This window comes from Populus nigra, chromosome 5 (assembly GCF_951802175.1).
Source record: "Populus nigra chromosome 5, ddPopNigr1.1, whole genome shotgun sequence".
Classification (NCBI taxonomy): domain Eukaryota; kingdom Viridiplantae; phylum Streptophyta; class Magnoliopsida; order Malpighiales; family Salicaceae; genus Populus; species Populus nigra.
Window position 1 is genome coordinate 3366362 of NC_084856.1, and position 23639 is coordinate 3390000.

Below are 23639 nucleotides of genomic sequence, written 5' to 3' on the forward strand. Positions count from 1 at the left end.
TTATAACTAAACTTCTGGAATGGTTATATATATTAGCATGATTTAGGCAGCCACGTCAGTTTATGTGTTTAAGAGTTTTTCTGCACTTCAAATTTTCAATGCTGTACGTCATAGATTTCTGAAAAGGTTTATCCAATGCTAGTTCATAACATCAATTAAAGCAACGAGAAAATGTGAAGTACTTCTTTATTTTTCCTGACAAGATGACATGGAGCTGTATTCAATAAGTTCGCACACCAACATAAACGGAAACAAACAGGGATGAAGAGGTTGTAGCTTAATAGAATTTGAAAACCATGATTGCTAGAAATATTAGCAAGGAAGATGGTGCGGAAACATAGGATGGCATAGATGCTGAGGGGGATACCACTGGTCGGATCCCAGCAGTTGCTGGGGGAGCTTCTACTGGCTCTGGCGGGGATGCTGGTGTTAATGGCAGAGTAATTTCAGATTCTGGTGCTGGAGCAAGTGCTACTGCTTTGGAAGCTGCAAAAAGCAACTTGGTAATTAGTAGGTCAGGTACATCACACTCGACATAAGTACTATCTTACTGGTACAGGAGCTTTCAAGCTTATTCTTCGCTGATAGGTAAATTTTTCAAAATGTAAGAGCGGAGCTTACCTTGTGGGCTTAAAGGATAAGCGGCTGTGGGTGGAAGAGTTGGCCCTAGCAAGACGGGACCTGCCAATGTTCCAGTGAAACAAATTTCTTAACCAAGATAGGAATATTTGTATTAGGTTCACAATAATAAACATAGATTATGTTTTAGTTTTCAAATATCATCTTCTTTTTTCCAGCGTAATTAAGAATTGTAAAGGATTTCCAGTTACCTGGTGCTGGTAGAGGGGTCCCAGATGCTGCAAAACACAATGCAATCATCATTAGAAAGTTTAACACACATTGACAGAGCTGGAAAGATTCTTAGCAGGTATAATTTAAGTCCTACCTTTACACAGCATTGGCACCCCACTCATTTTACATGCACGGGGGAGAGTGATTGCTAAAGTACGGTTAATCGGTAGTTGAAGAGGCACATTGGCTGTTATTAATAGACAAGCACAGTCCATACCAGTGCTCATGAGGGACTTAAATGAACTGCAACAACTACCAGTTGGTGATGAGCCATTGTTGGTGCTTCCAGTTATAAAATTTATGCACGGGGTGAAGCTACTTATCATCGAGGTTGTGCATGGTGTGCTAATTTGCCCATTCACTGAAATTACTAGCAGAGTTGATAATATTGCAATCAAATTAAAAACTCTGAGCCCTTCCATGAGCAGTTACGAATGAGCTTCAAATGTTTTTGATTAGAAAAGAGTACAGAGAAGAACTGGGTTGCTTGGACGGAGATGAAAAAAACCATTTATAGATTGGCAGGGACAAAAGAATTGGAGGGAAAGAACAGGTAGATTTGAAATGGGTTCTGGAGTTCAACAACTATAACTAATTTCCCATGGTTGAAGCAATCTTTTTATTTATTCCCTTGAGTCTTTAGGCCTCAAGGAACAGGAATTCAAGTTAGGTATGTTAGGCATGCCGGTCATAGTTTAAAATTTGTTATTTTCATACGAGTCAAACCAACGTCTGTCGTAGGTAGATTGCATCATTTGTTTCTGTTTCAACCGTCAATATATTCAAGCCAAGACTAGAATAACAAGAGAGTTAATCAATTCATTAACTTTGCTGTGTGTTCTGCTTCCCTGCACTTGCACTAGGCAGAAGAAAACCTCTTATACATTGTAAGTTATTTTCCATACAACAAGTCTACATAGAAAGTTATTTTGCTATACAAGGAGTCAAGAGTCCTAAATTGTATACTTTTTTAAGATTATATATGGTAACATCCCCTCTTAAATTGATGCCGGTAAGTCAATCAACAATAATTTGCCAATAAGAAATTGATACCGCTGTCAAGTCATAGCTTTAGTGAAGATATCAACTATTTGGAGATCGGAAAATATGTGAGGAAGAGATATCACCCGATTTTCCAAGGTGTTGCGAATAGAATGACAATCAACCTCAATATATTTGGTGCGTTAATGGAAAACATGATTGGTGGCAATTTGAATAGCATTAGTATTATCAGCATGAAATGGGGTAGAGATGACCTGAAGAAACCCAAGCTCTTCGAGAAGACCGCGCAACAATACAATTTCAGAACAAGTAGTAGACATGGCACGATACTCGGCCTCAGTGGAGGATTTAGAATCACGATCTTGTTTCTTACATTTCCAAGAAATTAAGGCATCACCTAAAAACATACACCAACCCGTAGTAGATCGACGTGCATCGGGACACCCAGCCTAATCAGCATCATTATAGACAACAAGTTGAAAAGAGGAGCCAATAAGGAAGATTAACCCATGATTAGGTGAGCGTCAAAGATAGTGGATGATGCATCAAATTGCAGCAAAATAGAGATGCCGAGGAGAAGACATAAACTGACTGACCTGATGGACGTCATAGGATATATCACGTCGAGTAGTGGTCAAGTATATAAGACTTCCAACTAGACTCTTATAGAGAGTAGGATCATCTAGCAAGTCCCCTTTATCTTTTTTGTATTTGACATTTACTTCTATAGGAGTATCAACAAAAAAAGCATCCTCCAAACCAGCCAAGGTGATAAGATCTTGAATATATTTATGTTGATTCACGAAAATGCCATTGGGTCGGTGATGAACTTCTAATTCTAAGTATGTGAGCTGGCCAAGATCTTTCATATGGAACGTTGTATGTAATTACTATTGAAGCTTAGTAATCAAACCACAATCAATGCCAGTAATGATAATATCATCCACGTAAACCAAGAGAAAGACTATACCTGACGCAGATGTGTGGAAAAAAAGAAAAGGATCATACTGACTTTATGTAAAACTGAAAGAAAGAATTGTACCGCGAAACTTCTCAAACCAAGCCTGGGGAGTCTGTTTGAGCCCATACAAAGAACGCCTTAGCTTACAGACATTGTGAGGAGAAGAAGTAGTCATACCAGAGGGGAGCTTCATGTAAATCTCTTCCTAGAGATCACCATGAAGAAAGGCATTCTTCACATCCATTTGATGCAGTTGCTATGACTGTGAAGCGGCAATAGCTAAGATGGTTCAAACCGTGGTTATTTTGGTGACAGGAGAAAATATTTCCTCATAGTCAATCCCATATTCCTGCTTGTTACCTAGAGCTACGAGGCGAGCTTTGTAACATTTTAAAGAGCCATCAAAATGTAGTTTTACAAAAAAGACCCATTTACTCCCAATAGGTTTGACTGTAGGAGGACAAGGAACAATATCCCAAGTATGATTCTCCTCAAGTAATTGAAGTTCTGTTTGCATTGTATTTTGCCAACATGTATATTTCATAACCCGTTTGTAACAAGAGGGAATGAAAATAGTGGATAAAGTAATGGCAAGAAAGACAGGAATGAAAAATCCATACCAATCAAGAGGTCGAGAAAGACAAGTAGACCGACGAAGAGTGGTGGAAATAGGAGCAGGATCAGGCACCGACTTAAGATTGGAAGAGGGCACAAGAGAAGTGGAATCAGACTCATGTCGACAATGTCTTTCATACACAAAACCAGGTCTGAACCTTTCCATCATTGTTGTGGAATCATAAAAACTAGGCAAAAAAGATAAAGATGCAAATGGCAATTCAACATAAGATGGAAAAAAATATTGATTTTCAAATAAAATCACATTCCTAGAAACAAGTATACGACAAGCATGAGGATCATAACAACCATAACCCTTTTGAGGGATAGCATAACAAAAAAAAACACAATTAATAGACTGAGCAATAAGTTTATGTCGTTCATGAGCAGGGAGATGCATAAAACAAACACAACCAAATGTACGAAGATCAAAATATAAAGGAGAATGACCAAATAACTTAAATAAAAGGGAAACATTATTTAATGTAGGAGAATGTAAACAATTAATCAAATGAACTGAAGTAGAAAGTGCTTCACACCAAAAATAAAGAGGAAGAGATGATTCAAGTAAAAAAGTTTTTACTACATCAAGAAGGTGATGATTTTTTCTCTCAGCTACACCGTTTTGTTGTGGTGTTGAAGGACAAGAACACTGAGAGATGATTTCTTTGCTTTGAAGAAAGCCTTGAAACTCATTAGACATGTATTCACCGCTAGAATCAGAGTGCAAGACCTTGATGCTGGCAGAAAATTGAGTTCAAGAAGAGCAAGAAATCGCTTAAAAACTAAAAAAAACTTCAGCCTTAGCTCGGAGGAAGTAAACCCACGTAAAACGACTAAAGTCATCAATAAAAATAATAAAGTATTTTTAATGAGCATGAGAAACAATAGGTGCAATCCCCCAGACATCATTATGAATAATATCAAAACATTTAGAGGCACATAATGTATGATGAGGAAAAGGTAAAACTTTACTTTTACCAAGTTTACATAATGTACAATCAAAAGAAAGATCAAGAGAAGAACATGTTTTATTTCCCAATAATCCATAATTAATCAAATTGCAAAGTACATCAGAGTTTGGATGGCCTAGACGTTTATGCCATCTCTTATTTTCAGAACCAATAAAATTACATATAAAGAAAAGTAAAGGAAAACTAGAAATACTGGTGGAATGAGAAACATGAGGAGGGAAGAGTCGTCCCACTTTAGGCCCCTCCACGATCATCTTCCTTGACGTTTGATCCTGTACAACACAACCATAATGGAAGAAATGAACATCACAATTATTATCAACCAATTGACCAATAAAAATAAGATTTGTGGAGAGGTCAGGAGACAAAAAAATTCAGTTAAGGAAGGAGAAAGATCACCAACAACATTAATAGGCAGAGAACTGCCATCAGCGGTATTAATTTTCAGATTTCCATCATAATTTCTGACATTGGAAAGAGGAACAATAGTATTGGTCATGTGGTTAGAGGCACCTGAGTCCATATACTATGGCTTAAAAGGAAGTTTATGATTACCTGAGAATCCAATAGTAGAAATGATCATTTGTTGTACCACTTCAAGAGTGAGTGTATTCGGGTTTTGCTAAGCCTGTAGGAATAGGAATAGGAACAACATGTGAGGCAGTAGGCAATGCAGTAGAACCAGAGGCACCAATTGAGGCATGATAAACAGTTCCTTGTTTCCTTTCAGGTCGAATGGGACAAGCAGATATGATATGACCATGTTTCTTACAGTAGTTGTAGAATTTCTTGGGGAAATCTCGAGCAATATGATCAAAACCTTTACAATTAAAGCATTGGACAACATGCATATTTCTACCCTTATTTCTCCCTGTGCTGTATAAGCCACAGAAACAGGTGCACTAACATTTGCCCTATGTTTCATAGCCGCCTAAGTTATGATACACTACTCCTCACGAAGAAGTTCATTTAAACAGGCATTCAAAGATGGTATAAGGTGATGATTCATCAAATTAGAGCGTGCAGTTTCAAAATCAGAACGAAGCTTCATTAGGAATTGATCTTTCTTTCTTGTGTCGTGCACTGCTTGAATAACAGAAAGAGCTGCAGCAAGAACATTAGCATAAACAATATCTGAATAATTAGCCTAAAGATTCTGAAAACCGGAAAAGTATTCCTCAATAGAGAGACTTCCTTGCGTGAAGTTAGCTATCTCATACTCTAATTGGAAACGTCGAGCTGTGTTATCCTGATTATAAATCTTATTTAGATAATTCCACATAGTAGCAGCAGTTTTATAAGGCCTCAAATTGAAAACAAGATGAGGTTCTATTAAGCTAAGGATCCAGGTCATAACCTGAGCATCCATAATTTCCCATCTAGACAATGCATTGGCATCTGTAGGTGCGAGATTACTCCCATTAATATGCCCCTACAGTTCTTTCCCTTTGAAGAATAATTAAAATTGAAACTCCCAAGCAGAACAATTTTTCCCATTAAAACGGATATGGAACAAGTCTAGCTTATCGGAAGACATGATAAAGCTGAAAAGAAATAGATTTTGAAACTGAAACTGACAGGGAATCAGTGCAATGGAAGAGGGATACACACCATATTTTGAAGCCAATAGCTGCCGAGAATAGCAGCAAAGAGACTGATCTAAAACTGCTGAGAATAGCAGCAGAAAACCAATATCTGAAACAGCCAAGAGTTGCACTAGAAATGCAATATCTGAAACGAAAAAGAATGATTCTGAAACTACCGAGAACACCACCAAAGAAGGAAGATCTAAAGCTGCCAAGAATAACACTAGAGAAGTAGGATAGATTTGCAGATTTTGAAACCAAGAACTGTCAAGAATAGAAGTAGAGAAGCAGGATCTGAAGCTGCCAAGAGTGCAGCAGAGAAGCTAATCTGAAACATGAATAACACAAAGTTGGAAATAAGGATCCAACAACCACTCCTTCTCTCTCGCCTGCACAATTTTCACCAGGAATAATATGAAAAAAAACGAGTCCAAGATGAGTAAGGCAACAAAAGCAGAAGCCAAAGGAAAAATCAAGACAAAGAGAAGCAAGGATTTGGAAGAAGCTCTGATACCATGTCAATATATTCAAGTCAAAACTAGAATACCAAGAGAGGTAATCAATTCATTAACTTTGCAGTGTGTTCTGCTTCCCTGCACTTGGCAGAAAAAAACCTCTTAGACATTGCAAGTTATTTTCTATACAACGAGTCTACATAGAAAGTTATTTTGTTATACAAGGAGTCTCCCCATTCCCTAAAAATCACCATCTATCTATGATAAGATAATCTTTGATAGTTAATATTAAGAATCTAAATTGTATATATTTTTAAGATTATATATGGTAACATTAACTCAGTCCAAAGGAAAGTCCAACTTGATGGTCTTAGTACTTCCTTGACAATATGCATGGTTATGTTCAAAAAAGGTCATACAATGTAATGACTTTCAGAAGAAGCTCATCAGAAAACTATTGAAGTGGTGAGGGACTATTCCCCTTGGCTCAAAAACTTTGCCCCTTCCCCCTTATAATTGCTCCCTTTTCTTAGAAACTCTCAATTTATTCCTAAAAAAATAGAAAATCTTAATCATTTTCCCCTAAATCTTTACCTTCTTTTTCATGAGCAGAGCAATTACTTGGAGGAAAGTGGATTTGAGATAAATAACAATGCCTACGCACCCCAATTGAAACCTTGTTTTACTCTGAGGGAAAAGATAGGAAATCCAGCCATGCATAGAGATAGCTGTAAGGGGAAGATATGCTTATTGATTGTTAATTAATGATAATTCTTTGGTAGACATAATACAGTTGAGCAGAACATTAAAATATATATATGCTGTGGACAAATGAAAACTTGTCGTAATCTTTATGCCAAGGGCTGGCTGTTTTGTTATATAACAACCCTTTGATTTAGTTAAAGTTGGTCATCCAAATATACCAAAAGGCTCGTCTCTGTTCCACAAGCTTTCATATATAAATCCAGTCCCTTCCTTTCCCTCTCACTCAAACTTCAAAACTCAGAATTCCAATCATACATTCCACTTTCACAACCAGATCATTCTAGCCATCCAAAAACTTGCAGCAGCAGTCAATGGCTTCAAGTGGGATTCGCACGGGTCTAGTCCTGGTCCTTGTGGCCATAACATGTGGTGGAGCAATGGCTCAATCAAGCTGCACTAATACTCTCATGAGCCTGGCCCCATGCCTGAACTACATCACAGGAAATTCATCAAGTCCATCATCTTCATGCTGCTCACAGCTAGGAAATGTTGTCCAAACATCACCACTATGCCTTTGTTCACTACTCAATAATAGTGGTGCCTCATTAGGTATCAACATAAACCGGACTCTTGCTCTGAATCTCCCTGGCGCTTGTAAGGTGCAAACTCCATCGATCAACCAGTGCAAAGGTAATCCAAATCTTTAACTCTTTCTGGTGAATGTTATAAACAAGGGATGCTAGATTCATACTGACTTGACTTTGGCAATGGTAAAACAGCTGCCACTGCACCCACAGCTTCAGCAATTCCACCAGTAAGCTCACCAGCCAGTTCACCAGCAGATTCATCTAATCAAACACCCGAACCAGATATTACTCCATCAGCGTCAGACATTCCTTCAGCTTCAGGTATGTTCAGGAAATGTAAATCGTGCAAAAGCCTTTCAAGCTTAGCTGGATAATGTACTTGATATCTACGTATTAAATGGGAATTGAATTTTGATCTTTGATCATATGAATGAAACAAAACGTAATTTTGGCTTGAACCAAAACTCAAACAACTGACACCTAAAATTAAAGTGCATACATGAAGACACCAGACTAAGCAATTCCTATTTATAAATGTTAATAGGAATGGTTTCTGAAGTTAGCTCTTAATTGTAAATACAGGAACTGGAAGTGGCTCTAAAACCATCCCATCATCAACCGGAACGTCTGACGGAAGTATTGTCAAAGCACCCCTTCATTTTGTGCTATCCATTCTCTTTGTGACATGGTGTGGTTCAACTGTTACCAAATTCTGAGTCCAAGAAGACGTTTTTGGAATTGTACTTTGGAATTTTCCAGAGTGATTTGTGGCCTGTTGTATCATTGATTACGATTACCTGATCCTATTTTTATTTTTTTTACTGTACTGTTAAGGATGATTCTTGTTGCATCTTGTAGAGTGTGAATGTATTATTTGTTTGATTTGCTTAATGAAGAATGAAAACCATATTGGTTCCTTCGAGGAAAAACGTCAAAAACCATTGTCAATTCTTCAATCCCTCCTTTTCTTCTTTCGTTAGGAGAAGAACTAAAGAAAAAAGAAAGATTGGATTCCAGTTTCTAATTTTCTTTGCTATTGAAAGTACAAACCTCTTATGTTTAATGATCAATCCAGGAAATATTCCTCAGCTATCACGAGGAAAGTTCACATCACATTACAGAATCCTACACATAGTTATGTACAGCCAATTGTAGTTAAAAAACCAATTTTTATTATGCTTCCATTCTAGTCCTAGAGGATGAAGCATGTGTATCTTCTTGATGCAATCGGGGTTTGTAGATACGGGTGGTTGGAAGTATTCGGGTGATAATATGATGTTATTATATGAGAATTTGATCTAAGTATAGTGTATGAATAGCCTAGCAAATATATTTATAAATCAATAAATCAATAAAATAAATTTAGGTTTAAAAAAAGATCTGCAACTAGAATGCCTGATTAGCTTTTTAAAACTACAATAAAAAAATATCTAATTATTGGATTGAGTTTAAATTTTTACGACTAATTGTATAAGTAATTTTCCCTATAAATGAATTATAATACTAACTGGATCATCAGATCTTTAATAATTATATTTTGAGTACTATGCTTTTGTTATAATAAATTTTATTATTATTTTTGTGTTTTTTCAGATTTTATATTTTAATTCATATTTTTTGTTTATTTTCTTTATATTTTTAGATTATTAGTTGTTTTTCAGTAAAGATAAGATTTTTTAGTTTGTTTAAAGGTGTTATGAACCTCTTAAGAAGAGAATAAAACTATAAATTCAGGTTTCACATCATCGACCCTCTTCGGTCATTAAACTTCTTTCTTTTCTTGTGATTTTTGTGTTGACGCTATCCTGCTTGGCTTCCGCCTGCATCGCTTCTTCTTCCAGCAGATTGCCGTGGAGAACTGAGATTTTCACAGACTTGCATTGATAAAATTTTACAAAGTCAGAATTGAGTGGAAAGATGACCGGATTTAGAATCATCAGCAGTGCGAGCAAAAATGAAAAGAAAAGAAGAAAACTTAAATAAAACGAACCCCTAATGATCGGAACATTAACGTGGTTATGAAACTTTCCAAATGCAGATAACATTTCTTGAAACTAGCCGACCAGATGATAGGGGATGCACTTTGGCAGACCAAATTATGATCCAAAAGAGAAACCTTGTTTAGAGTATCAGACTGTCTTGCCTCCAAGTTTAAATACAAAATTTTGGCCTAAATATTTAAAACACGAGGCACCCGCATTTCAAACTGACAGAATCATATGTTACAGGTTATGAGAACAAGCCGCTATTTTGATCCTCTGTTTTTGCAACATACTTACAGAAGAAATTGAACAGTCTCATCCACTCGTACCCACAGGTTACATGTATGCGATTTATTCACAACTTTTTCAAGCTTGATCAGTCTTTCAAAATGAGTTAGGATGTTATTTTAGCTGTACAAACATAAAGCCTCACAAGTCACTAGAAACGAACCCAGTTTCTTGAATATTGGTTTTGACATTTGGATTGTCTTCAATTTGTATGCTTATTGATCAGCACCAGGGACCCTCCCGTCGGTTAGAACTGATTGGTGGGATTCGTTCTGAGTTTCTTTGTGGGCTTTCAGCTGCATGCAAACCATATTGGAGCAAGTAGGATCTTCCTCAGTTCCCATCTATTCGAATGAATCAGCACATATTGTTTCATTTTTTTCAACTTGCGAGAGTGAGAAGCTACTTCTGTTCCTGTCTTGTATTTGAAAGCATGAAACATGCAATTTTCAGCAACTCACACGCATAGTTGTGAGACCCTGCTCAGGGACTTCTTCGAGAAAAAGTTGCAAGTTGCTGGATCATTAAGTTAACTTATGGGTTAACGCTCAGCCGTTTTTATTAAAATGGCGTTGTTTCCTTCTTTCTTTTTCTTAAAAAACAATATTGGTGTTGGCAGATTGGATTTGGACATATCAGCTAAATCATTAAAAACTCAGTTATGTTAGGGTTCCATCGAATCAATATCTTTTTTGTTTAACAATGATGCTGACAGTGACTGTCATCTGAAATCAAGAAACTACAAAAGAGTTGAGACATAGCTTAATATTTATGGATAGACATACAGTGACATCAATTATAGAAACATTAAATGGATAGAAGAAGAGAATTAAGAATTGCTAAAAAAGAGAAGGAGCATTTCAGATACAACGATAGGCTGTTTTGACTTTCTAATTTTATTCTAAAAAATTACTGTTAGTTATTTATATTCAAGTTATTGCAATAAAAATAAACAGCATATTTGAAATTCAAGTTGCAGAAATTATCCAGGTTTATGTAAATAGATTTGGCATGAATAGGAAGACTGTCTAAACCATAAACAAGGGTTCAACAGATAGGAAATTAAAAGCTGAGCGTGCATAGGCATCAAGCTGAAAGTCGAAATCATCTTTCACCATTTACCATCCATTGAAATCGATCAACTAGGAATGACTCGAAGGAGTGAGATCAAAGCATACAGTAATGATGTAGGACAACATGATGTCTAAGCAAAAGATCCAAAGGGTCTAATTTTCAGGATTTAATATTAGTACTGGTAATTTCGGCGCTGTTGAAAAAGTATTTCTTTTTGGGAGTTTCCTGATGGATTCTACACCCTAAAATCTCTAGGCTTATTCATCAACTAGCCTGTTTCCAGGGATGAAGCTAGAGATTTTAGTTTGGGAGGGCCAAACTAAAATCTGAATTGCAAAGATATAAATAATATTACAATTTTTTTTAATTTATAGATATTGTCTTGGTTTTTCAGGCTTTTTATCGCCTTTGACAACACTATATTGACCATGGAAAAACATTAATTTACACATACAAGATGACTCCTCCTTGCACAAAAAGAAAGTATGAATACTACATAGCCGGCGTTCTGCATGAGTAGTTTTACGCCATCATCAGCATTTGATTTATGTGGTGTGGACTCTGCGATGAAAAGCAACGCAAAGCTGAACAAACCAGAGAGAGACACTTGAGTTTAACCTATTAAAATAAATTTGTCTCTGTGCAGAAGGTGGGTTGTTCACCAAAGATTATAAAATTAAGTAGGAATATAGGTAAACCATATTAGCCAGCTGCCACTCTTTTGTTCACAATCTTCCCCTTTATTAACCACAGCCTTTTCATTCCCTACAAGCCACAAAAACCTTTCTTCATTCTATATCTCTCAACCATTGTTGCCAGGAATTTCTATAGAATTGACCCAATGGCAGTTAGAAGGATGGAGGTTATGCTTACTATAGCCTTTATAGCAACTTTGTGGGCAGGAGCCACGGCACAATCATCTTGTACCAGTGTGATCATAAGCATGTCCCCATGTTTGAACTACATAACAGGAAACTCATCGACCCCGTCTTCATCATGCTGTACACAGCTAGCTAATGTTGTCAAGTCGCAGCCTCAATGTCTATGTGAGGTCGTTAATGGCGGTGCCTCCTCACTTGGAATCAATGTTAATCAGACTCAGGCTCTGGCCCTCCCTAGTGCTTGCAATGTCCAAACTCCCTCTATTAGCCGCTGTAATGGTAAGCAATTGCAAGCAATCCAAATTCTAAGATCATTTTCTAGCAATGCAAATAGCTAAATATTCATTTTATCATCTGTTCAAACAGCCTCTTCGCCCACAGATTCTCCAGCAGGAACACCAAATTCTCCTTCTGCAGGTACAAGATTCAATTAGATTTTCCAATTTCCGACTTGAACTTACGAACAATATAGGTTTTTCGGTTACTCCTGGTAGCAGGACCACTGTACAAGAGCCCAATGTTAAAACTTTTTTCTGTGTAATGGGTGCAGGAACAGGATCTAAGACAGTGCCATCAACAGATAATGGAACATCAGATGCAAACTCTACAAAGTTGACAATGTCTCTGCTCTTCTTCTTACTCTTCATCACATCACAAGCTTCGACCCTCGGCACCATATAATATAAGCTCCATCTACTTGAAATTCTGTTGAGTCTTTTGCTACCGCAGCACATTAGTACTGTTGACGCAACAGAGGAGTCCAAATCTTCCCTTTTCTTTTGGTAACATGATTCTTTATTTTGGGATACTATGTGGACTTAGATTTGTATACTCCTCTATTTCCAATAAATAAAATATTCTTGGTTTTCCGCACTGTTCTGAAGAATAATTAGAGGGAAATTTTACTTACTGGTATCGAAATGAAATTGTTAGATTTTAACTTGTAAAAATAAAACTACTATGAATTCTCTGATACTGATACAGATAGCAATTTTTGAATCAGATTAGAAAAGTAAATCTAGTCTCAGATTAACAAAAAGAAAATCATCACTCCATGGACACAGAGGGATAAAAACATTGGCGACTAACAAGCAGCAAATCATCAAGAAAAAGAGAAAATATTAAGAGATTTTGACTAATCAACCATGTTGCCATGGAGTCATTGAAGCACATGCATTTTCTCCCTTGCACTAATTCTTTTTCTTGTAATTTGGGGTGATCTTTCTTTATTGTGTTCTCTTAAACCACTCTTATTTCAAATTGGATCGGGAATTCAATGGTAAATTTCTTGGGACCATTACAAATGGCTTAACAATTGAATCAATCGGCACCCAGAACTCCAGAAGCACATGCGTTTCAACACAGCACTGCTTATTTTTCCACGCATAAAAGATCCAAAGAGGAAGTCAAACCGCACTGCCTTGGTGAGAATTCCAATCACGCACGAGTCATAAGCCACGCCATCTTTTACTGGGAAAGATGCACCGCAACATAACTTTGCTTTGATTGGTCTCTTCTAAGGAGGCCTTTTTCTTCCGGGTAAATGTCCGAGATAAGAGATAGCCGTAGTATCTTTTTTCTACAAGGCGTATGAATGACCGCCCAAAATACGAGTCTTGGATTAGGCAGCTCACGTGGGTTAATTAGTTTTATTTAAAAAAATATTAAAAAAAAAATCAAATCATTAAATTAATTAAATTAAATAAATCAAGAGTTGACTAGTTGGGGGTGAAGCCATGGTAGTCTTTTGCCCCTGCCGTAAATTCTCAACAGGGAAAGGGCTAACTGGGAAAGAAAATTAAAAACGACTTGAGATCCTGCCAGAATTAATTCTCCGCATTTGTTTTGGCTCAAGTGGAAGGGTTGATTCCGAGACTCTTAAGGAAGTGGGGTTCATTTCCTACCGGTGACATAATTTTAATGGGGCCCAGCTAGCTGTAAGTATCATCAATTATTTTATTTTTAGAATATGGTATTGTTTTTTAAGATTCTTTTTTTAAAATAATATTTTTTTATTTTTTTAAATTTATTTTTTATATAGTATATCAAAAATATCTAAAAGCATTAAAATTAAAAATTAATCTACAGCCAAAAAAATTTAATGAAAAGCTGGTATCTATATCCTTAACACTGTCCGTACTCCATTGGCTGTAATCATCTTGGGACAGTTTTGCTGGCTCCAAATGAGAGGAATATGAGTTTTGAGATTAAAAGTGAATTAACAAAGGTGGGACTTTAATTTTTATTGGATATTTGAAGGGGGTGGTAATTGTTATTTTTTAAAAGTATATTTTGTTTATAAATATATTAAAATAATATTTTTTATTTAAAAAAATTATTTTTAATATAAGCACATTAAAATAATCTAAAAATTTAAAATAAAAAATTATTTTTTTAAAAAATATTTTTAAAATGCAAAAATAAACTTGCTCTTGAATCAATAAATCTAACCTCTTTTCCATTATAGTACTACCTCTTTTTGCAACATTATCTACGTGTAAATTTTAAATTATAATTATTAATCCTAGTTTGATGTGGTATGTTAATTTAGGAAAATAGTGTTTAAAGCTAATTTAAGTTGGATTTTTAGTTGAATTGAATAAGATATTAACTCAGTTAAATATATTTAGTCTAAGTATTTTGTAATTCAATTAACTTAGTTAAACTCGAACGGATCAATATCTTTTAAAAAGATAATAAAAGGACTCAAATTCTTTTTCAAGTAAGTGGATATAAGAACTATATTCCAAACTAATTGTTAATATATGGTATATGATTTTTTTTGGTCAATGGAAGATTGCATGTGAAAACTACTGGAATTAAGGCACTAGAAGTTCCGTTACAACTTACAACTGAATTTCAAGCATTAAAATCAGTATACAAATTTACTTATGTTTTTATAATTACTGGCTTATTTATTTACAATTAGAATAGTCACATCATTTAAGAGGCCATCATCCTTGCCATGCATGATTGTATGCTTGACTCGAACCAAGTAACCAACCCTTTCGGTCTTGCCCCGTGGATCCACCCCTTGGTAATTTCATCTCAAACACAGGCAGAGATGGCAGGATGCGAGGAGAAGGACAGAAAATGATTTACTGCTAATGAACTGGATGGAGACAGTAAATGCATTCCTACTTCACCTGCCACAATAGACATGCGTACCGGAAATTTTGATGGCGCTGGCCTGGTACTACTATAAGGTAAGTTGCTGGCTTGCTGCTAACATTTGTCAAAGTCTTCACAAAAAAGTTATGTAAGAGGGCCCAAGGTGGGAACTAATCATAATTAAGCTTGTTAAACCAAAAATTGAAACACAAACATGATTTTGGAGGGCATTCAACCACGTGCCCTGAACGTGTCAGCCAAAAAATTGGTGTTTAATTTTAATTAACAAGAATGCCATTGCGGTGAAGGGGAAAAAAGGGACCAGGAATATCCTCAAATGCCTATATTCTGGTTTAGGGTAAGCACGGATTGAAAGGACTTGAAAATAAAGAAATAGAACGCTAAAAAATCACTAAAAAACCCTGTTTTTTTTTGTAAAATTAGCTTTGGAGGTCTCTCTGGGAGGAAATCTAACGCTACTCTTGATTTCTCTATGTGTGTCTGTACAAATCGAAGCGACGGAGCCCCGAATCTTATTGGGTTTCAGGTAAAGCGTGCTGTCTTTCTATTATGCCAGCAGAAGTGATGGAATTGCCTTTTTTTTTGCCTACTTTCGTGAAAAAAATTGACGGGGATTTGATGAAATTTTGATTTGATTTTGAAATTACTGAATACCCTTTGTTGTTTGTGGTGAATTAGAAGTGGGTTTGGTATTTGAAATGAAGAAAGTTCAGTTTGGTTATTTTTGGGTTATGTTGCTTGTTTCTGAGGTTCAATTTTGGTTTGATTTTCTTTGCCTTGCATTTAATTGGTTGATGAATTTTATTAGAGCTTTGGATGAATTCAATAGAAGCGTGTTTGATTGATGAATTGATTTTCTTATTTTTTTCAGAAGCAATAGGTGAGATTGCCTTTGCACTGGTTCTTGTGTTGAATGTTCAGAAATGTGTGAGGTATAACTAAAACTAACAAGGCTGTGATGATAATTTGCATGTGTTTAGATATTTGATGTTGAGTATGTATTAATTAAGGAGACTTTGAGCTTTCTTCATTGAGATTTATTAGTTTTTATTCCAAGGTCTTAGGTCATAATCTGTGTTTAGCCTGTAAACTCTTCAGTGGGATTTGCTAGTTTATATTCCAAGTTAGTCTGTATGTGGAATTCAAATCATTTATGCAATTCTGGTGCATTTTAATGAATATGCCCAAGAATTAGGAGAAAATTGCAAAACCAGATTGCCTATCACAGTTCAATTTATGACTGTGACATGTGGAAGTGAAAATATATGGTCATATTCTGTTGTCTGGTGAAGTTCACTGTCTTGTCTCTTTATCTGGGAAGATGTCTAACAATATTAGTGTGACTATGGTATCATCTTGGCAATCTGTGGAATGAATATGATTCTGGTGGTTGATAATCAAAATCCAAACACCATGAAATGTCAACTTTCCAAAGCAGAAATGGATGGTAACCACAGAACTCGAAATCTGGAAACCAGTGTTGTTTGGATTGAGACTCTAATGGAGACCATAAGATTGGCAACAACACCTTCTTCTCATTGAAGTTGGGTGGGTTAAGATTTGATTTTAATCAGAATGTTTGCACTGCGTATGTGGTTCTGAAAGGAGCAATAGAACCCATGATGGTCATAAGAGTCTTATGGTGCTTTTCAATCCCTAGACTGCAAGTATAGTTCTGATCATTTAGCTTCTTGTCTAGGGCATTCTTTTACTTGTTTCTTCCTTTTGTGTAGTTTGCTTTTTTCATCCATGAAAAAAAATGTTCTGCTTTGGGATGCTTGTTGGACATAAATTGACTTGGATAAAAATGTTCTAAAGTCTCGATCCTTTTACGGTACCTTGTAGTTACTTGTTGCAGGCAATTTAGTGGGTCTTCTTACCTGTGCACAGTGTTTATATTTAGGGTCAGGACCATTTCAGTATCATAATTAGAGCATTAAATTCTTGCTTAGATACTTCTTTCTTAGACAATTTTCTTCTCTTGGATTATCAAATTTTTTGTTTCTTTTTAAAAATTATTAGCCGATGCATTTTACACATACATCCCTAGTGTAATCAAGACTAAATTCTGATAAGTTTAACCTCTGATCATGAGAAATTGGATACTTTTTAGTCTTGATTGAGTTTATTGATGGATTTTCACTGGTTTATTTATGGTTTGGCCATAAAAGTATTACTTTGAGGATTTTTTGCAATTTTGGCCGTGTATTTGTTGTGCTTTTTCAAATTTAATTAAATTTGAACAGATGGCAGAAATGAGAGAGCCAGGTTGCCCTTCATATTACTTTTCATGACAATACTGCTATTTCTATGAAAAAAGCATACTCTTCTTCGACTTGTAAAGATGAGTCAGCTACCTTAGAAAGAAACTAACTTCTTCCACAATTTTGACTTCAGGTATCTGCAGATACTGATTTGCGACCTTGCAAACCAAAACAAGTGATTGAATGGAGTCCTCTTTATTCTTTGCATGTTCTGGATTTCTTTTCTTTCCATTTCTTGTTTTCCTTTTTTTCCCACCATGGTGATATTGAAAATTTCATTGCCATTCTGTTTGATGATGGTGATGGCTATTTAAAGAATGAGTTTTCTCTTTTAAGTGGTTAGAGTGACAACTGTAGTGATTTTATTTTTATTGAAACTTGGTGCACCTTTATTAGTGCATTGATCTTGAAATGCCAGAACTTTGAAACTGATTTCATATAACAATGCCTGTGGCTTTTGTTAATGTCAGGTAGCTTTTGCATTGCTGTCAACAGTATAGAAAAAAATCAGAGGTGAAGAAATAACTTGAAACAGATGCAACAGTGATTAGTATGTCTGAACTGATTGAAGGTCTTCCAGATGCTGTTGCCATCAGGTGCATTGCACGGGTTCCCTTCTACCTCCACCCCAAGTTAGAGCTCGTTTCTCGTTCATGGCGAGCTGTTGTGCGTAGCCCTGAGCTGTTTAAAGCCCGGCAGGAGGTTGGTTCAGCAGAGGATCTGCTATGTGTGTGCGCTTTTGATCCCGAGAATTTGTGGCAGCTTTATGACCCTCACCGAGACCTTTGGATTACCCTTCCTGTTCTCCCTTCTAAAATCAGACACCTTGCCCACTTTGGTGTTGTCTCTAGTGCGGGAAAGCTATTTGTGCTTGGTGGTGGTAGTGATGCTGTTGACCCATTAACTGGTGATCAAGATGGAAGCTTTGCAACAAATGAAGTGTGGTCATATGACCCTGTATTACGACAATGGGCAGCACGTGCATCTATGCTTGTGCCCCGTGCAATGTTTGCATGCGGTACTTTGAATGGAAAGATTGTGGTTGCAGGTGGTTTCACCAGCTGCCGAAAATCAATTTCTCAAGCGGAAATGTATGATCCAGAGAAGGATGTTTGGATCCCAATACCTGATCTCCACCGGACTCACAATTCAACATGCTCTGGAGTAGTTATTGGGGGAAAGTTGCATGTCTTGCACAGGGGCTTGTCAACAGTACAAGTTTTGGACAATGTAGGGTCTGGGTGGACAGTTGAGGATTATGGTTGGCTCCAAGGTCCAATGGCAGTTGTTCATGATGCTCTCTATGTGATGAGCCATGGACTAATTTTCAAGCAGGAAGGGAAAACCAGGAAAGTAGTGGTTTCAGCATCTGAGTTCCGGAAAAGGATTGGATTTGCAATGATGGGGCTTGGAGATGACATATATGTGATTGGAGGGGTGATTGGGCCCGACCGATGGAATTGGGATATTAGGCCAATGTCTGATGTTGATATCTTAACAGTTGGGGGTGACAGACCTACATGGCGCCAGGCAACTCCAATGACAAGGTGCCGAGGAACAATCCTTGGGTGTACACAGCTGAGAATTTAGCCTCCATTTGTTCTTGTTGTAGCTTTGATGCGAGAATTAAGCTCTTGTTAAGGCATTGGATCCCTCCTATGGGAGACGAGGAATGTAATCTTTCCCTGGCTATCTTGTTTTATTCGTGAGCCGTTGTTACCCTTGTCTCTGTTTTCTGTCAATTTAGGGTTTTTTGAGGGAAACTTCCATTTGGAAGGCAAGGCTGAAGGTATTGAGTCAGTTTTAACAGCAACAGTGAAGCATGAAATTTATTTAGCAGCAGCAGCAGCATGCATGCATAACAATCAACGAGCCATTTGTTCTTTTGTATTTAAACCGCACAAATTCTTTACCTGATAGTTTCTTGTTATTCTTTCTGCTCCGTACTTTTGCTGTGGACGGAATTCTGTGCTCATTGACTTGCTGGAACTTCTATTTCCATTCGATTTCCTGGCAGAAATTTTGATTTTGCTTCTTGTTTTATCATATCACATCCTCACTTCCCCTAAGGAAACTATTATCAATATAACTAAAATATTGCTCATTAAATCTACCATTACTTGTGGAAAATCCCAATTTAGTTCAGGCCACCTAGCTTTTTCTCTTTAAGAGATTGGGCACGTGGGCTTGGCTCCCGAGGTTCATGAACACTTTTTAAAAAAATAAATTCTTCTGGTTTTTATAGTTATATTTGCAATTGTTAATGATTAATTATACATGGTGAAATATACAATCCAATCAGAATATATATATATATATATATATATATATATATATATATATATATATATATTATACAGTTTTTATGAATTCATTATTCTCTTATTTTGTTCATACAACTATATAAAAATAATTATACATAAGCATAATATACAGGAAAGTGCAGGAAAAAAATTGCAAGTGAATATTCAATAAGAGTCGAATAAATATTTTTATTATATAATTTTTATAAATGAACTATTCTTTTATTTTTCTCATACAACCATATAAAAATTTTGAAGAAATAATTTTTATAATTTTTTATGGAAACTAAAAAGATAGTTATGATAACTTTTTAACAAAAAAAATACATGTTTTCATTAAGGAAATGATATTTTTCCTTAATAAATAAATATTCTCCCTCATTAATCTAAATTATTGAGGTTTTTTCGAATATTTATTTTAATTAACGGGGATTTTTATTAAAGTTATTAATAAAAAAATATTTTTTGTAAAAAAAAATAAATAAAAAATTTAATTTTAATTTTAAAAGATACATTTTCTTCTTTAGAATTTAAACCATTCAAGTATTTATTTTAATTACCTGAAATTAAATAAAAATTTGCTTTGCTGTATTGCGGCGGCGTGAAATCCAGTAAAATACGATTCCCCTGCTAGCGTAGCATCAGGTATCGCAAATAATATCAATGGGTCTTAAGCCCAGACAAACCCAGTACATAAATAAATAAATATGCTTAAGTAAGCCCGTATACTTTTTTGTCAGATCCATACAGTTAAACCCTGAAAGTTGAAACCTTGACCAGCGACTAAAACCCTAAATCGAACTCTTCTTGTTTGTTGTCTGTTTAACAGAAAAATAAAAATGGAAGACACTCAACCTGAAGGAGGAGAAAACAACAGAGACGTAGAGGTAGCTCCGGCCCTAATTTCAGTTCACCCTACCCAGGATTCCGTCGCTGTCGCAGTCGGGTCAGACCTCCGCGTCTTCGACCTCCGGTAAGAAATCATCACTATAATTCTTTCTACATGATGAAATATTTTGAGCAATCTTCAAATACTGGAGTTTAACTTGCTTAATGGGTTTCTGAGTAGAGGAAATTGTGGGGTTACTTTGGTGGATGAAACTGGTGAGGCGTTTCATAAGGATTCTATAAGAGCCATCCGCTACGGTGAAAAAGGGAAACTGTTTGTATCAGCTGGTGATGATAAACTTGTGAAGGTTTGGTCCACTGATTCTTGGTGCTGCATTGCTTCCGTGTAAGTTCTCTTATGATTTGAAGTGTATTTTTTCTTCATCTTAATATAGGATTATTCCTGGTAGACAAAGAGGGTGATTTGATTCTTGTCTTAGCTGAAATTTATGAATTATTTCTAGTGGCATTTGCTTGATATTTGTGATTGGAATAGGTGTTCTGAGAAGAGAGTGAGTGCAGTTGCCATCAGCAATGATGGACTGTATGTTTGTTTTGCTGACAAATTTGGAGTTGTTTGGGTGGTGGATCTGCATGGACTTGATGGAAATGAGACTTTGGTCAATAAAAAGGCAGCGCCATTGCTTGCGCATTATTGCAGCATCATTACTAGCCTGGTGGGTTGTTCACTTTTTAGGTCTTTCCTCTTCTTCAATGCTGGGGGTGTGGTTTTTGTTGGAGATGGGATTACAACATGTCTTGCTAAATGTGTGGTTTTACAAGTGAGGGACCCTTTACTAGTAATGAGTTCCTTTTGCAGGAATTTTCACCTGATGGATGGTTTATCGTTACTGCAGATCGAGATTTTAAGATTCGGGTACTTGTTTTCTTTGAATAAGATAAAATATCTAGCTTGATTACCTTTTTACATGATATTATTGCCCTCACAGGTAACTGTGTTTCCCAAGAAACCTTTAGATGGAGCTCACGAGATACAGAGTTTTTGCCTTGGTCATACAGAGTGAGTGAGTTTTTATTATCATTTTTCTTGCATTTCTATCATGCTTATGCATACGATACCAATTAGGAAGTGAAATTGGAATAAGAAATTCAAATTTAAGTGTTGCAGGATGTTAGTTTGCCCTCATTGTAACTTAACTTGCATGGTTGCATTTCAGTGAACTGCTTGATTTTCTCTATAGATTTAGGCTGATATTTTTTTAATTCCATGCATCAATTGACAGGTTTGTGTCCTGCCTCGCCTTTCTTGTCACTGTGGATTACCCTCAGGGGTTTCTTGTGTCTGGCAGTGGCGATTCAACTGTGAGTATTCACGAGCACTTGTATTAGCCTGATTAGAATAGTGTGCTTTTTTAAAAATATGCTAGTTGCAAATTGAGAAAAAAGGGTGCTCTGACCTGCTTCAGGTTCGCTTGTGGGATATTAACTCTGGAACTCTCCTTGATACCTGTGAAGTTGGCAGTAAGGTATCTCATTTGTTCTTGAATTGTTACAGAGGTTCCTGATGAAATCACTGGCTTCTTTGTAGTTTTTCAAATACCATGTTGATTAAGTGAATATTAAAATTGGGGCAGTTTTCTATTTTTTGCTTCTGTTAAGTTGAATAAATATTATCATGATGGTACAGGGAAGGCATCTGTTGCTAATTAGTATCATGATAAGGTCATTTATACTGTGACAAATGTGATGATGATTTTTATAAACTAAAAGCACTGGTTTCTTCAACTGTGCTGCTGGCCAGCTTGTTAATTGTTTTTCTTCCACTTCCTTACCGAAGGCAGGAATTGTAGACTATAATGGAAGTGAAGTGAGCTGTTCCACTGTCACTGATCTATGTACGATTCCAGGCAGTAATTTTGTTGCAGTGGCCATTCAAAGGCATGTCTCCAAACATTCTGCTTGTCTTTGAGCATTTTAGTGTGCTTCTGTTGGTTCATTATCTGACTGCTTATTTATTCTGCTCTAGCTTGCAAGGTATACTCCTGGTGAGCTGTGATCTTTCTTCTCAAACTTTTGGTGCTGTTAAGGTAAGGATATAAATACTTGAAATTTTTGCTGAAACAGTGAAACACTACACCTGTTCATGAGGACAAAATTAGCATGTTCTGGCAGTTTCATATTGACAAGACTGTTTCATTTGATAGATTTGTTTTTTGATCTGCATCACATTGCCATTGTGCATCATTGCATTATCTAGTTTGTTTCCAGTTCGCTTGGCATTGTCATAGTTGAATAGATTCAAATTACCAATTGAGCTTGGAATTCGTTGGCTTTCTTCTACATGGAATTCCTTCTGCAACAAATTCAGAAAAATTTTGGCTGACTCCAAAAGTTAATTGCTAAACTACCAATATGCATTTATGGCGCATGTAACATATATGGATTTTCATTCTGAGCTGATGTGATTCTTGTAGGTAGTTTCGAATATGGGAGATAGCTTCATTCCTACAAGCCTGGGCTGTAGCTCCTCTGCAGAACTATTGTGGACCATAACTGGTGTCTCTAAACTGCACGGTTCTGATCACAACTCTTTGGCCTGTGTGAGGATTCTTTCTGGTTTCAAGAAGACCATTCCTGATGCTGCTGGGCCTGAGCTGACTGTGTTGGACGATAATGAGGTACCTGGGGCAGAGAAACTGCTTGAGAAGTTGCAGGGAAGTGTGACTGTTGAGGAAGAGGTCTTCCTAGCAGCTGCTGAAGCTGTAAAAACATCAATGTGCAATCTGTTAATTAAGAAGCAGTACACAACAGAGAAACGAGAATTTAGAAAGAGAGGTAGAAACGACAAGAAAACCAAGCAATGACAGGATCTCAACATCGGTAACATTCTTGCTACCCAGCAAATTCTTGGGAGGTATCCATGCTGGAACGATTTTGCAGCTCAGTTTCTTTTTCAACTTCAGCTATTTACTGTACAACATTCTCAAAAAGAAAAAAAAAAAAGAGGTGTTTATTGTACAAGAAAATGAATGCACCGCGCCTTCTTGCGACCATGCAGAGGGAGTTGTAAACGACAGCTACTCTTTGCCCTTTTCTCTATTGATTTGACCTCGAAATGTTTGAGTGAAA

At 36.4% G+C, this 23639-nt stretch overlaps 5 protein-coding genes across 8 annotated transcripts; 4 read left to right on the plus strand and 1 right to left on the minus strand.

The window, feature by feature from the left end:
* Window positions 1-155: 155 nt before the first annotated feature.
* Window positions 156-1322, minus strand: LOC133693382 (non-specific lipid transfer protein GPI-anchored 16). The gene is made up of 4 exons (XM_062114587.1): window positions 947-1322; window positions 831-857; window positions 622-681; window positions 156-486 (listed from the first exon to the last, which is right to left on the minus strand). The coding sequence occupies exons 1-4, from the start codon at window positions 1272-1274 to the stop codon at window positions 278-280; spliced, it is 624 nt and encodes a 207-aa protein (XP_061970571.1). The 5' UTR covers window positions 1275-1322; the 3' UTR covers window positions 156-277.
* Window positions 1323-7369: 6047 nt separating this feature from the next.
* On the plus strand, window positions 7370-8675 carry LOC133693209 (non-specific lipid transfer protein GPI-anchored 15-like). The gene is made up of 3 exons (XM_062114382.1): window positions 7370-7840; window positions 7930-8058; window positions 8320-8675. Exons 1-3 carry the CDS (start codon window positions 7522-7524, stop codon window positions 8451-8453), a joined length of 582 nt encoding a protein of 193 aa, XP_061970366.1. The 5' UTR covers window positions 7370-7521; the 3' UTR covers window positions 8454-8675.
* A 3154-nt stretch (window positions 8676-11829) lies between these two features.
* On the plus strand, window positions 11830-12835 carry LOC133693203 (non-specific lipid transfer protein GPI-anchored 5-like). Its single transcript, XM_062114378.1, has 3 exons — window positions 11830-12241; window positions 12329-12379; window positions 12513-12835. Exons 1-3 carry the CDS (start codon window positions 11923-11925, stop codon window positions 12641-12643), a joined length of 501 nt encoding a protein of 166 aa, XP_061970362.1. The 5' UTR covers window positions 11830-11922; the 3' UTR covers window positions 12644-12835.
* Window positions 12836-15269: 2434 nt separating this feature from the next.
* LOC133695333 (F-box/kelch-repeat protein SKIP30-like) lies at window positions 15270-19248 on the plus strand. Of its 4 annotated transcripts, none has more exons than XM_062117273.1 (3): window positions 15270-15620; window positions 15966-16026; window positions 17492-19248. In XM_062117273.1, exon 3 carries the CDS (start codon window positions 17911-17913, stop codon window positions 18946-18948), a length of 1038 nt encoding a protein of 345 aa, XP_061973257.1. In that variant the 5' UTR covers window positions 15270-15620; window positions 15966-16026; window positions 17492-17910; the 3' UTR covers window positions 18949-19248. The 4 variants fall into 4 exon arrangements, with proteins under 4 accessions (XP_061973257.1, XP_061973258.1, XP_061973256.1 ...); XM_062117274.1 differs by having other exon boundaries at window positions 17829-19248; XM_062117272.1 differs by lacking the exon at window positions 15966-16026.
* A 1137-nt stretch (window positions 19249-20385) lies between these two features.
* On the plus strand, window positions 20386-23639 carry LOC133693844 (uncharacterized). The gene is made up of 10 exons (XM_062115182.1): window positions 20386-20634; window positions 20731-20895; window positions 21046-21226; window positions 21370-21426; window positions 21500-21570; window positions 21794-21872; window positions 21977-22036; window positions 22348-22448; window positions 22537-22597; window positions 22985-23639. The coding sequence occupies exons 1-10, from the start codon at window positions 20501-20503 to the stop codon at window positions 23372-23374; spliced, it is 1299 nt and encodes a 432-aa protein (XP_061971166.1). The 5' UTR covers window positions 20386-20500; the 3' UTR covers window positions 23375-23639.